This window comes from Numenius arquata, chromosome 14 (assembly GCF_964106895.1).
Source record: "Numenius arquata chromosome 14, bNumArq3.hap1.1, whole genome shotgun sequence".
Classification (NCBI taxonomy): Eukaryota; Metazoa; Chordata; class Aves; order Charadriiformes; family Scolopacidae; genus Numenius; species Numenius arquata.
The window spans coordinates 5,222,400-5,234,050 of NC_133589.1; the positions used below are offsets into that span (position 1 = coordinate 5,222,400).

Here is an 11,651-nt window from a genome sequence, read left to right on the forward strand (position 1 = left end):
CTTAGCCACCACCATGGGGTCAGACCTCCTCCCCCGCAAAGTGGGGGCAAAGCCGAGGCACCCCAACGCCCCCCCCCCCCCGCGGCAGTAGGACCCACAGAGGGGAGGGGGAGGGCAGGGACACCAGGAGAGGGGTGAGAGGACAAGCCCTCACCCTGTGGCAGGGTACGGGGTGGCGGGGTACAGGTGGCACCGGGGCCAGGCTGGCCGAGCATCGCAGTGCCATGCAATACTGTGACAGTGTCACTAGAGGTCCCCACGTCCCATCACCCGAGCGGGCTGGGGAGAAGGACTGAGCCATGGGGTGGCCGAAGCCACCGGGGATGTCCCACGCGTGGCTGCCCCACGCCAGGAACCCCCACACCGGCCACCAGTGACACCGGGCATCACCCTGCCCCTCCCCACCCACCCCCTCACCTTCAAACCTGCTCCCTAACACCATCCCGCAGGAGGGGGAAACTGAGGCACGCACCTCCCCACCATCCCCAGCCACCCTCTTTCCCCACGTCCCGGGACCCGGGGTGGGGCGGGGGGGGGGGTTGGCAGCATGTCACCCCCCCTACCCCCGGTCCTCCTGCTTGGCTAGCCCGATGTGACGGTGGTGCCGCTGCCCAGCTTGATGATCATCTGCTGGCAGTCGTGCAGCGTCCGTTTATCGCCCAGCTTCTCCAGGGTGCGGGCGGCCTCGGCCAGCATGCCCACGCGCTGGCCCGGACCCGAGAGGAAGCTGGGTGGGAGGTAGCAGCAGGCCAGCAGCAGCGCCTCGGCGTGCTCCCGTGGCGTGGGGTGGCTCTCGGGCTCGCCGGCTGCAAGGGGGAGAGAGTGGGGGTCAGTCCCAAGGGTGCCCCGAGAAGCCACAGATCCTCCCTTGAGTGTATGGCATGGCATGGCATCACCATCCAGCATGGTGATGGGGCCACTCGCCCACCCCACTCACAGCAGGTACCACCACCAAAGCGTGGTCAGGAAGCCCCACCACCCCACCACCCAACGCTGCTGGGTGGGGATGGGGGGGGGGGGTGTCTCCCATGCCGTATCCCACCTGTTTTGCTGCCCTGCACCCCTCTCCTCCGCAGGCTGCGGTCCAGCAGCTGGTGGGTGCGCGTGGGGCTGGCCCGGGCCATGAGCCTGGCGGTGGCTTCGTGCAGGAACACCTGGAGATGGAGAGGCAGGGGACAGTGAGCACAGCCGGGCACGGGGGACGAGGGGACCCACTGGGATGAGGGGTGGGGGGGCTCACCCGGCGCATGGCGGGGCGGAGGGTCTGGGCCAGGCGCCGCAGGCTGCTGAGGTCCTGCTGGAAGCCACGGAGCTCGATGGCGGAGGCCTGGTAGAGGCAGCTGCGCTGCTGGCTGGCACTCATCTGCTGCTGCCACAGGTTGGTGCGGGTGACGAGGAGCAGGTCGCACAGCAGGAGCTGGACCGCCTGTGTGGGGGGAGTTGGCGAGGGGAGCTGGGTGAGCTGGAGGGACAGACGGATGGCTGGGGCTGGGGGGGAGAGTGCCGAGGAGGTCCCTGGGGGCAGGCGTCGCTGCGCGGGACCCCCGCCGGGCTGCATGGCAGGGGCATTGCACTCCCAGTCTGACACATGCAATGCAACTACAATGCACCCCCGCGAGGGCCGGGGGCACCTCCTGCCAGGGCCGGGGGCTCCCCCCAGGATGGGTGCCCACCTTGTGTGTCTGTCCCGTCCCTCCCCGCCCCCGAGCCCGGCTTACCTTGTCGATGGTGCCCTTGGGGGGGCTGCCGAGCTCCAGGCTCTCCCGCAGGCAGCTGCTGGCCTTCTCGCAGTGGCTCAGGCTGGCCTGGCTCCCGTCCTGCTTGCTCAGCATGGCGCGGACGGCCCTGAAGGAATGCAGGGCGGCACGGGGCAGGGGCTTCCTGCAAGGGTGGGGGGGGACACAGTCACTGCAGGCTCCTCGCTGGGCACGGCCGTGCCCCCCCCCCCCCAGCCTTCCGCAGACACGGGGCAGCACAGTGCTCAGAGTGTGTTTGCAGGAGCTGTGCCAACCCAAAGAGAAGGGGAGGTGTACGATGAGCTGTCACATCCCCCCGCTGCCCTATGTGTGTCCCCCGTCCCCGATGTCCCCAGCACTCACTCAGAGCTCTGCAGCGCCCGGGGCATGGTCTCCACCAGCGGGTAGAGGCGCTCGGCCCCCTCCTCGTCTCCCTGCAGCCAGTGAATAACTGTGCCAATGATGGACGCCCACCACTTGGACACGGGGTCGGTGCCTGTGGGGCGGGAGGGACACGGGAGCGGGGCGTCCACCAGCCCCGTGGCCCCCTAACACGAAGTGTCCCTGGTAGGGAGGGACACCGGCCTCACCTGTGACAGCTGCCAAGCCGGAGCTGATGGAGGGCGCGGGGCCAGGCACGCCGCTGGCATCGGAGCAGCCATTGAGGAGCTGGAGGTACTCGAGAGCATTGGAAAAGCGCCTGCGGGGAGAGGGGCCGTGAGTGGGGCTGGACCCACGCCAGGTGGAGGGAGCGGGGTGCCCACCCCAGCACTTACCCCTCTCCCTGGGCAGCGGGGCGGCTGGGCTCAGGCATGGCCACGCAGCACAGCGCCTTCTCCAGGAGGTGCTCGCGGAAGAGCTGGGTCACCTGCGCCAGCGGGTCCACTGAGGCACAGAGGGACAGTGAGACGGTGACAGAGGGGCGGTGACACCCCCCCACCCCCCCCCCCCCGAAACAGTGGACGGGGGGTGCCAGGCATAGGGAGGTTACCTGGGTTGCCAGCAGAGCTGTAGATGGTCTCCCTCGGGACCCCCTTGACAGCCCAGTCCCCATCGACGAAGAATCGGTGGCCCAAGGGGTGGCAGAGCCACTGCATGGCGGGGGGCACGGCCCCGCCGTGGGACAGGGCCACCCGCCGGGCGCTGCAGAGGAAGGGGCGCTGCAGGGAGAGCGGGAGGTCAGGGAGGGGAACCCAAGACTGGGTATCAGGGGACACACATGACACACACACGCCCCCCCCCAAGCCCCATGGTGGAGGGGGGTGCCCCACACTTACAGCCAAGAAGTGGAAGCAGCGGTGCAGGCTGGCCTTGACCCGTAGAGCCGCCGCCACGTAGATCTCAGCCAGGGCGGCCACGGAGACGGCATCGCCGGCGCACTCGGCCAGGTTGACGGCACTCAGCGCCAGGTTGATGGCCAGGAGGTGCCCCCCCGCCTGCTTCCCTGCAGGGGACAAGGATGGGGGGGCTCAGTGAGAGGCATAGGAGTGCCGCCCCCCGGGCCCTCCCATGGCGTGGGGCCATACCGGCGAGGTGGAGCTGGTGCAGGCGGTGGTAAGCCATGGCGGCGTCGCGGGCGCTCTGACGGACGTGGGCGGGCGGCGGGGGGTCGGGACGCAGCCCCCCGGCGCGGGCAGCCAGCCAGCGTCCCACCCAGAGGCGCTGGAGCAGGTGGCGCAGCAGGGTCCAGAGCAGGCTGCAGGCCAGGTCCCCGTGGGAGGCGGGCAGCGGCCGCCCCAGCGCCCCCAGCGCCGTCCGCAGGTGCTGGGCACCCTGGGCAAAGTCCCCCTGTGTCCCCCCAGGGAGAAAGGGTCAGCGTGGGGGGCGGGGCCAGCCCAGAGGGGGGCGTGGCCAGGGAGGGTGGGGCAGGTGACATCACACAGGGTGTGGCAATGGCGGGGTTGGGGGCTTACCCGGTCGAGGTCGAGGTCAGCCTGTCGTCGGTGCCGCCAGAAGAGGACGGAGGGCTCGGAGTGGGGGCGGGTGACGGGCTCCCCGCAGACGAAGAGCCGCACCACCGCCCCCAGCACCAGCGCCACGTTCAGCGCCCAGAAGGCCAGCGTGGGCCACAGCCACTGCGACCACCCCCACGCCTCCTCTGCATGGGGAGGGGGGTGGTCAGCACCGCCTCCGCCCCACGCCCACCCCAGGGTCTCCAAGTTCGGTGACATTCACCCCGTGCCTGCCCCAAGAGCCTCCACTCCAGTGGTGACCACCCCAAAAGCTTCCACCCAATGGCCTCTGCCCTGTGTCCACCCCAGCATCCTCCACCCCAGTCGTCTCCCATCTCAGACCCAACCTGAGACCCCCCTCCTGATGGCCTTCACCCCATGCCCGTCATGAGCACCTCCACTCTGATGGTCTCCCCTCCAACAGCCTCCATCCCAACGGCCTTCACCCCATGCCCACCCTGATGGGCTCCACCCCAACAGCCTCCACCCACATGGCTCCTACCACAGACCCACCCCAACATCCTGCAGCCCGAGGGTCTTCACCTCAACAGCCTCTAGCCCATGTCCACCTCGACAGCCTCCATCCCAATAGCCTTTGCCTCATGCCTGCCCCGACGGCCTCCATCCCATACCTATCCCAACAGTCTCCATCCCAGCGGTCTCCACCCTGTGCCCAACCCCAACAACCACCACCGTGACAGCCTCCATCCCAATGTCCTCCATCCCAAGAGCCCCCACTCCATGCCAGAACTTACCCGCAGTGCCAGACTCTGCCATGATGCTCCTGTGGGGACCAGCGGTGCCTGGGCTCCCCAGAGGGGCCGGGGCACCGGAGCCCCGCAGGAGGGAGGCCAGGGGGTTGAAGGAGAGACAGAGGAAGACGAAGGTGCAGAGGGCCATGCGGGAGCGGTCCAGCATGCCCTGACTGCTGGGCGAGGGCAGGGGGTGCTCCTGCTTCACCTGCATGGGCAGAGCTGCTGTGAGCCCCAGGGCATGGCCATGGGGCACGGTAATGGGGTACAGCCATGGGATATAGGGCAGGGGATACAGGGCACGGGGCACGGTGATGGGGCACAATGGGGCACAGGTATGGGAAACAGGGCATGGGCATGGAGTGCAGGGTATAGGCATGAGGCACAGAGCACATTTTGGGGTGCAGAACATGGGGCACAGGTGCAGCAGCCCACTGCACCCCAGAATGTGCCCCCGCATCTCTCTCTCCAGCCCCAAACTGGGTGAGGAGCAGCCTCAGAGAGCAAGACCAGGGCTCCTGGCTCCTATCCCCATGCCAGCATCTGGCGCACTTCGCTCTTGGCACCCCCAGAATGATGCAACGGATCCCCTGCCCCACTCAGGGTGGGGGGGATCCTCCCCACAGCCCCCCCACACCTTGCCGTGGTCGCAGAGGGGGCTGTCGGGCTCCGAGTCGCTGCTGCTGTTGCTGCTGCCCCCGCTGAGCGAGAGCGGGCTGCTGTGGGATGGTGAGCCCACGTCTGAGGGCGGTGGCGTCAGCATCTCCATCACCTCCGCCTTCACCACCTCCATGGGGGTCTCTGTCTTGGCCCCCCCACTGCAGGAGGCCACCAGGTCCTTCAGGGACTCTGTGGGGAGCAGAGCGGGCTGAGGGGCGCTGTGGGGTATGGCAGCCCCGGAGCTGAGCCCCCCCTGAGACCTGCCCTTCCACTCACGGTTCTTCTGCATGGCCATCTTCAGGGTGAGGTTCTCCTGCTTCAGCTTCTGGTTGCTCTGCTGCAGGAAGCGGATGTACTCGATGGCCTTCCTCAGGATCGCTGACTTGTTGAGCTGCCGGTGGGCAGGGACAGCTCAGACCAAATGCCGGGTGAAGCCCCCTCCTTGCCCACCCCATCCCCACCACCCCCAGGCTCCCACCTTGGCCTCGGTGCCCACCACCAGGTCCTTGAGCTCCACGATCTTGTCGTTGATGGAGGAGCGGTAGCGTTTCTCGATGGCGTTGTGTGCCGTGCGCTTCTCCCCCCTGTTCTGCACCAGCACTGGCTTCCCGCTGGGTGCCAGCCGGTTGATGGGCAGCTTCTCGGCATCCACCACCAGCGGCACCGTGGCCAGGATGGTCCCTCCGCTCACCAGTGCCTGCAGGGACGTGGGATGGCATCGGTGGGAGTCCCCGAGCATCCCCCCACCCCGGAGCTCCCTGGTGGTGGGACCTACCGGCACCTGCAGCGGGGTGGCAGAGCCGCCGGCGCTGGTGGCCAGGGAGGTGATGCTGGAGGTCTTGGCACTGCCAGTATCCGTCTTGACGGCCGTCAGCAGCAGGGAGTCAGCCTTGATGAAATGGGGCTGCAGCAGGACCTGGAGGGCAGGGAGTGGGGTCAGAGGGCTGCGGGGGGGCCACCGGGACACCCCTCCCCTGGCCCTGCGCTTACCGGCACCTGCTGGATCTGGGGTGAGACGGGCTGGCTGGCGGGGGCAGCGGGGGCCAGGAGCTGCTGGGGTGCCACGCTCTGCACAGGGCCGGGCAGTGCCACAGGCTGGCCTGGCTGCGGGGTGGGCAGGGGGCTGGGCACAGCCTGCCCCGCACCCCCGGGCTGCACAGCTGGACATGGAGCAGAGGACAGCGTTACCGGACCCCCCCAGCACCATCCCACCCCAGACAGCCCCATCCCACAGGGATGCATCCCCCATTCCAGCAAGAGCCCGCTGCAACAAGCCCCCACCCAGGGAGTCCCGACCACCCCTGGGCTCTCCCAAATCCTCACCGGAGAAGCTGTGCTGGTTCTGGTAGCCCACCAAGGGCTGGGGGCTGAACTGGGGGCTGGGGGACGCAGGGACAAAGCTGGGGGCCAGCATCACAGTGGGCTGGGACTGGCTGCTGGGCACCGCCGCCAGCTCCTCCTTGACACCCGGGGCCGGCGCTGGCAGAAGTGGGGCTGGGGGCTGCGGGGTGAAGGCCGCCATCCCGGGAGGTCCTGGGTAGTTGCTGCCAGTGGGGGCGGTGGCGGGGGTCTTGCTGGGTCCCAGGTAGGTGCCGAGGGTGCCCGGTGCCGGGGGGAGCCCCGGGGGCACGGTGTTGTCAGGGGCACCGAACGGTGAGTCAAACAGCCCCGAGAAGTCATTGTCCGGCGTGTTGATCAGCTGGAGCATGTCTGCAAAACAGCCCCCCGCCCATGCCATCAGCGACTGCTCTGGCCCCACACCTCCCAAGGGGCCCCCGGGCTGGCCCCACACTGCCCACCCCACAGCTCAGCACTTTGGGGACGGATTCTCATAACCCAGGGGCAAAATGTTCCAAGACCCCAGGAATCTGCTGTGCCCTGCTCCTGGCAGCCTCCCAGCCACCCTGCCAGTGGGGAAACTGAGGCACGATGCTCACAATGGGGGATGCCGGTGCCTGGCCACCAGCATTCCGAGGTTTCCAGCCCAGTCTGGGGGGTGACAGGGCGGATCTCAGTCTGTTTCTGAGGTGCAGGGGGACAGAGATGGGCTTGTGCCACCTCCTTCATTTATCCTGTACTGGAAACCCCGACAACCCCCTGTATCAAGGGGAGGGGGTGCTCAGGCTGCGACAGAGAGGTGGCACAGCTGAGATGTCCCAACCCCCCCTGCCAGGCGTGCCTGCCCACGACACCCCCCCTGGGGGAGGGACCTGTGTGCCCAGGGATGTCCCAGTGCCGGGCAGGGAGGAGGCAGGGGGATATTTTAAAGCCATGTTCTCGCCTCCCCCCCGCCGCCCTCCCCGCCGCTGCCCGTGCCAGGCCTGGAGCGAGGCCGGCGATGGGGTGATGCGACTCCGCCAATCGCCGCCCGCCGCCCCCAGACAGCCCCGCGGCCCAGCCAAGGTGAGCCCGGCAGCCGGTTACTGCCGGGCACCCTGCCGTAACCCGCCAGCGGTTACTCGGGGTCAGCCACCATTAACCCCTTCACCCGGCATCCCCTCGTCCCCCGCGTCCAGCCCCACATCCGTCCAGCCCGACGTGATGCTCCTCGCTCGATGCCCAGCACCCACAGGAGACACCCCGCAAGCACCCAGCCCCATTTCCCCCCCCAGAGACACCCAGCCCCTCTCTGCGCTGGTGCGTTTCCTCCCAGGGGGGCTCCAAATCTCAGCTCCCCCCTTGCTCAGGAGACCCCCCCAAAGCTCCCCTGTGGTCCAGGTGCAAGAGAGCAAAGTCTGGGGGTGCAGAGAGGGGGTGGTCCTTCCTGGTCCCCCCCTTCCTGCTGCCAAGCCCTGGGGGTGGGCACGGCTCTTCCAGACACCTCCACCCACCAGATATTTCTGTCCCATGGCACCTGCTGCCACCCATACCATCACCACGACACGGGCACCCGGCGGTGCCACGGCTGCCCCCATTCTGCTGCTCTGGGCCATGGGATCCTGTGGGGCAGAGCCGTATGGCTGTGGGTCCCGGCAGGTCTTGGCACCCACAACCCTGGATGTACATCCCACAGTCACCCCCCAGGTGGGCACGGGGACATGGGGACGACCCGAAGCCAGCCAGGGACCAGTGGCAAATCCACAGCCTGTGGAGTGTCGGGCTACGTGGGGGAACCGTGGGGCACAAGGTGGCCCGGATGGCCATGATGCGAAGGAGTGTGGCAAAACCCCACGGCGGGACACCCTCACCCCCGGCCAAGGACCAGGAAACCCAATTTTTGGCTAAAGCCATCGTGGTGCTGCACCCAGCACCGGTAAGACCTCAGTGCCACGGCGGTGGGGAGTGGGTTCCCTTGGGCAGCGCATCCCCTCGGTGGCATCCCCATCCCACGGACCCCCACCCAGCTCGGCGGGGAGGTGGGTGCTGACGGGTCCCACCCCCAGGGTGGCTCCGCTCAGCCCCGGGGCCGGTGCAGAGCCTCCGTCCCCGCCCCCATCCCGGTTGGGCGGCTCGGGGAACCCAGGCGTCCTGGAGGGAATGACCGGGAGTAACCCCGCCGGTGACGTCACTGAGGGGGGTGGGGCTACAGACGACACGATGCTGCCGCCGGCGGGGGCCCCGTCGGGGCTGTCCCGGTACCGGCACCTCCAGCCTGGGGGTCCCGGTGTCCTGCCCCCCTACTCCCTCCCGGGACTCTGATCCTCCCCGAGCCCCCCGCCCTGAACCGACCTCCGGTAACGGAGCCAGCCCGCACCGCCCGGCCCTGCACCGACTCCGCGCTCCAGAGCAGCTCCGTGGCCCCCCCCACGCCGGGCCCGGCACCGAGCCCGGTGTCTCTCCGGCTGTGCCCCGGTGCACCGGCCGCGCACCGAGCCCGCACCCTCCAGCCCGGCCGCGCACCGAGCCCGGTTGTGCACCGAGTCCCGGTTACACGCCGAACTCGCTCCCGCCGGCCGTATACCGAGCCCCGGTTGTGCACTGAGCCCGCTGCCCCGGCCGCGTCCCGATCCACGGTTCCCTGCCCGTGCACCGAGCCCGATCTCCTCACCCCAGCCACGCACCGAGCCCGGTCCTGGCCACGCAGCGAGTCCCGGTATCGCACCGAGCCCAGCTCCCCCGGCCACGCACCGAGCCCCGGTTATACCCCCAGCCCGGTCCCGGCCGTGCACCGAGCCCCGGTTCTGCCCCGCTCGCCGCTGCCCGGGTCGGGACGCACCGTCGATGTCGCTGAGCAGGGCCGTGTCGATGTCGCTGGCCCCGGAGAGGCCGAGGGACGGCGCCAGCCCCTCCAGGGCCGCGTCGTCGAAGGCGAGGGAGCTCATCCCGGCGGCGGCGGCGGCGGCGGCTCCCGGGCTGCAGCGGCTCTAAGAGCGGCGGGGCCGCCCGCCCGCGCCCGCCATGGCCGCGCTGGCCCGGGGAGAGGGGAGGAAGGGGACGAGCCGCCAAGTTGCTCCCGCGAACCGTGCCCAGACCTGCTACCGGGCAGGGGAGGGAGGGAGGGGATGGAGGCGGACCCGCCGCCGCGTCCCGCCCCGCCGCCGCCGCCTCCCCGCCCCGCACCGCCGCCGCCGGGACCTGCCGCCCAGCTGCACCGCGCCGAGACCCCCGGCGGGTCCGGGAGGGGACCCCCGGCTGCACCGGGCAAGAACCCGGTGCACCGGGACCGGGGCAGAGAGCAAAGCAGGCTGCAGCCCCTGAGCAGGGCACCAGTCCCCTGGGGAAGTCACCGAGCCCTGGGGGAAGTCATCGACCCCTGGGGGAAGTCATCGACCCCTGGGGAAGTCACCGAGCCCTGGGGACAGACACCAAAAACCTGGGTTGGGCTCCGAATACCTGGGCTGGACATTAAATACCACTTAGCTCCACGAGCATCCATGGGAGCAGGCAGGAGGGCTGGCATGGAGAGAAGGTGGTGGCCATGGCTGCAGAAGCCCCCAGCACCTCATGGAGGCCACGTGCTGGGGTGAGCTTGGGCCACCATGTCACCTCTGGACACTCCTGCAGTTCCTGGCACAGAGGCAGCCAGCGGATATCTGCCTTCCCCCTCCCAGCTCCAGGGTTTGGAGCACGATCCAGCACCGTTGCCCAACCACGGCATGGCCCAGGGCAGGAGAAGCTCCCATGGTCCCCAGTCAGGGGATGCTGAAGGGCCAATGCTGCCCTGTGAGCCCCAGCTGAGCCCACGCACCCTCCTGTGGGAACCAGGAAAATCGCTGATGCCATCAGGGTCAGCCCCATGGCTGCCCACGGGTGATGGGTCTCAGCCTGGGGGGTCTCATGCCGGAGTGAGCCCATGCCCCCACGCCCTGCAGCGCTGCGTGGTTTGTCTCACCGCTGGCAATAAAACAGCAAAAGAAAACGTGCTGCAACATCAGCCCCCTGAAAGTTCACCCTCTCCTCTTCCGCGCCACCAAGCACAATCTGAGCCTACCTGTGAATTAATTAAAACTGGCTGTGCCATAAAAACCTCCCCCAGACTCACGTGGTGGCACAGTGGGCACCCCTGCGCAATATGGGGATCCTCTGCATGGCACAGGGCACCCTGCCGCGACACGGGACTCTCCGGGGACCACGCAGAGCACCCTGTGTGTGCACATGGTGGAGCAGAACTGCGGGTGCACAGCCCTGCCGGTCCCTCTGCACCCTCACGCCACCTCGAGCCTCCTCAAGCTGGGGACATTAACCTGTGCCCGAGCTGGGGACGAGCCCAGGGAGTCTTGGCTCAGCTCTGCGCCCGGGGCAGCGTCACCCACACGCAGGCCACTGGCAGCCACTCGGCCATCTCTCACCCACAGCAAGTGCTACTGAAGAAAAACCCTCGAGAGATCCATAACCTGCCATGGGGCGGCTGAGGGGGGGCCCTGCATTGCCCCCCATTTTTTTATTCTGGTCACCGGGGAGAAGCCGGGCTCCGTGGCGGTGGGAGGTTTCCCTTTGCTTCCAAGAAAGCTCTTGCAGCAGCCCATGTGCTGCAGGAGGAGAGGGCAGGATTCCAGGGCTAGGGAGAAGGATGTGCCATGGCCCCATGAGGGTTTAGGGTAGCCTTGAGCGACAGGGAGGGTCACACACGAGACCCGGGACACAGCCTTCCCCGTTAGACATGGAGGGGGGGAAATCACACGCATAAACACGGCTTTATTTTCACACAAGGTGCAGGCAAAGCCAGATTTTGCAGGACCCCTTCCCTGTCCCCAAACGCCCCCCAAGACGGAGGTTCCCTGCACCCGGGGGACCCACACACGATGCTTTTCCCCTGCTCCGGGGGACCAAAAGCAAACAAGCAGCATCCTCCGTGCAAAGGGGGAAGGATCGTGTACTCCGGGAGCTCCGTGGGACGGAGGTGGGTTTGGAAGCCGATGGATGCCACGCGGGGTGGGGCTCCCCGGGGTAAGCTTGGTTGCGGGGTAGGGAAAAACCCCGCCTGTAGGACCAGGGCCACGCAGCCAATAAGCGCGGCGGCCCGGAGTGGAGTGATTCTGCATCACGGCTCAGGGCCTGCGATTACATCATGTCAGTCCTGCGGGGATGGCAGCGGGGCCACGTGGTTGCTCCGGAGTCGCTGAGACGTTTTCCTGAGCGCAGGCTGGGAGGAAACCGCAGGGATGAGACAG

At 68.3% G+C, this 11,651-nt stretch overlaps 1 protein-coding gene across 1 annotated transcript; it reads right to left on the reverse strand.

The window, feature by feature from the left end:
- Positions 1 to 582: 582 nt before the first annotated feature.
- On the reverse strand, positions 583 to 9,362 carry SREBF1 (sterol regulatory element binding transcription factor 1). Its single transcript, XM_074158288.1, has 19 exons — positions 9,257 to 9,362; positions 6,424 to 6,810; positions 6,091 to 6,260; positions 5,876 to 6,016; positions 5,579 to 5,797; positions 5,377 to 5,491; positions 5,078 to 5,289; positions 4,444 to 4,648; positions 3,650 to 3,834; positions 3,263 to 3,524; positions 3,014 to 3,180; positions 2,728 to 2,896; positions 2,513 to 2,621; positions 2,327 to 2,436; positions 2,100 to 2,232; positions 1,719 to 1,881; positions 1,241 to 1,426; positions 1,043 to 1,154; positions 583 to 806 (listed from the first exon to the last, which is right to left on the reverse strand). The coding sequence occupies exons 1-19, from the start codon at positions 9,360 to 9,362 to the stop codon at positions 583 to 585; spliced, it is 3,375 nt and encodes a 1,124-aa protein (XP_074014389.1).
- Between the last annotated feature and the right edge of the window lie 2,289 nt (positions 9,363 to 11,651).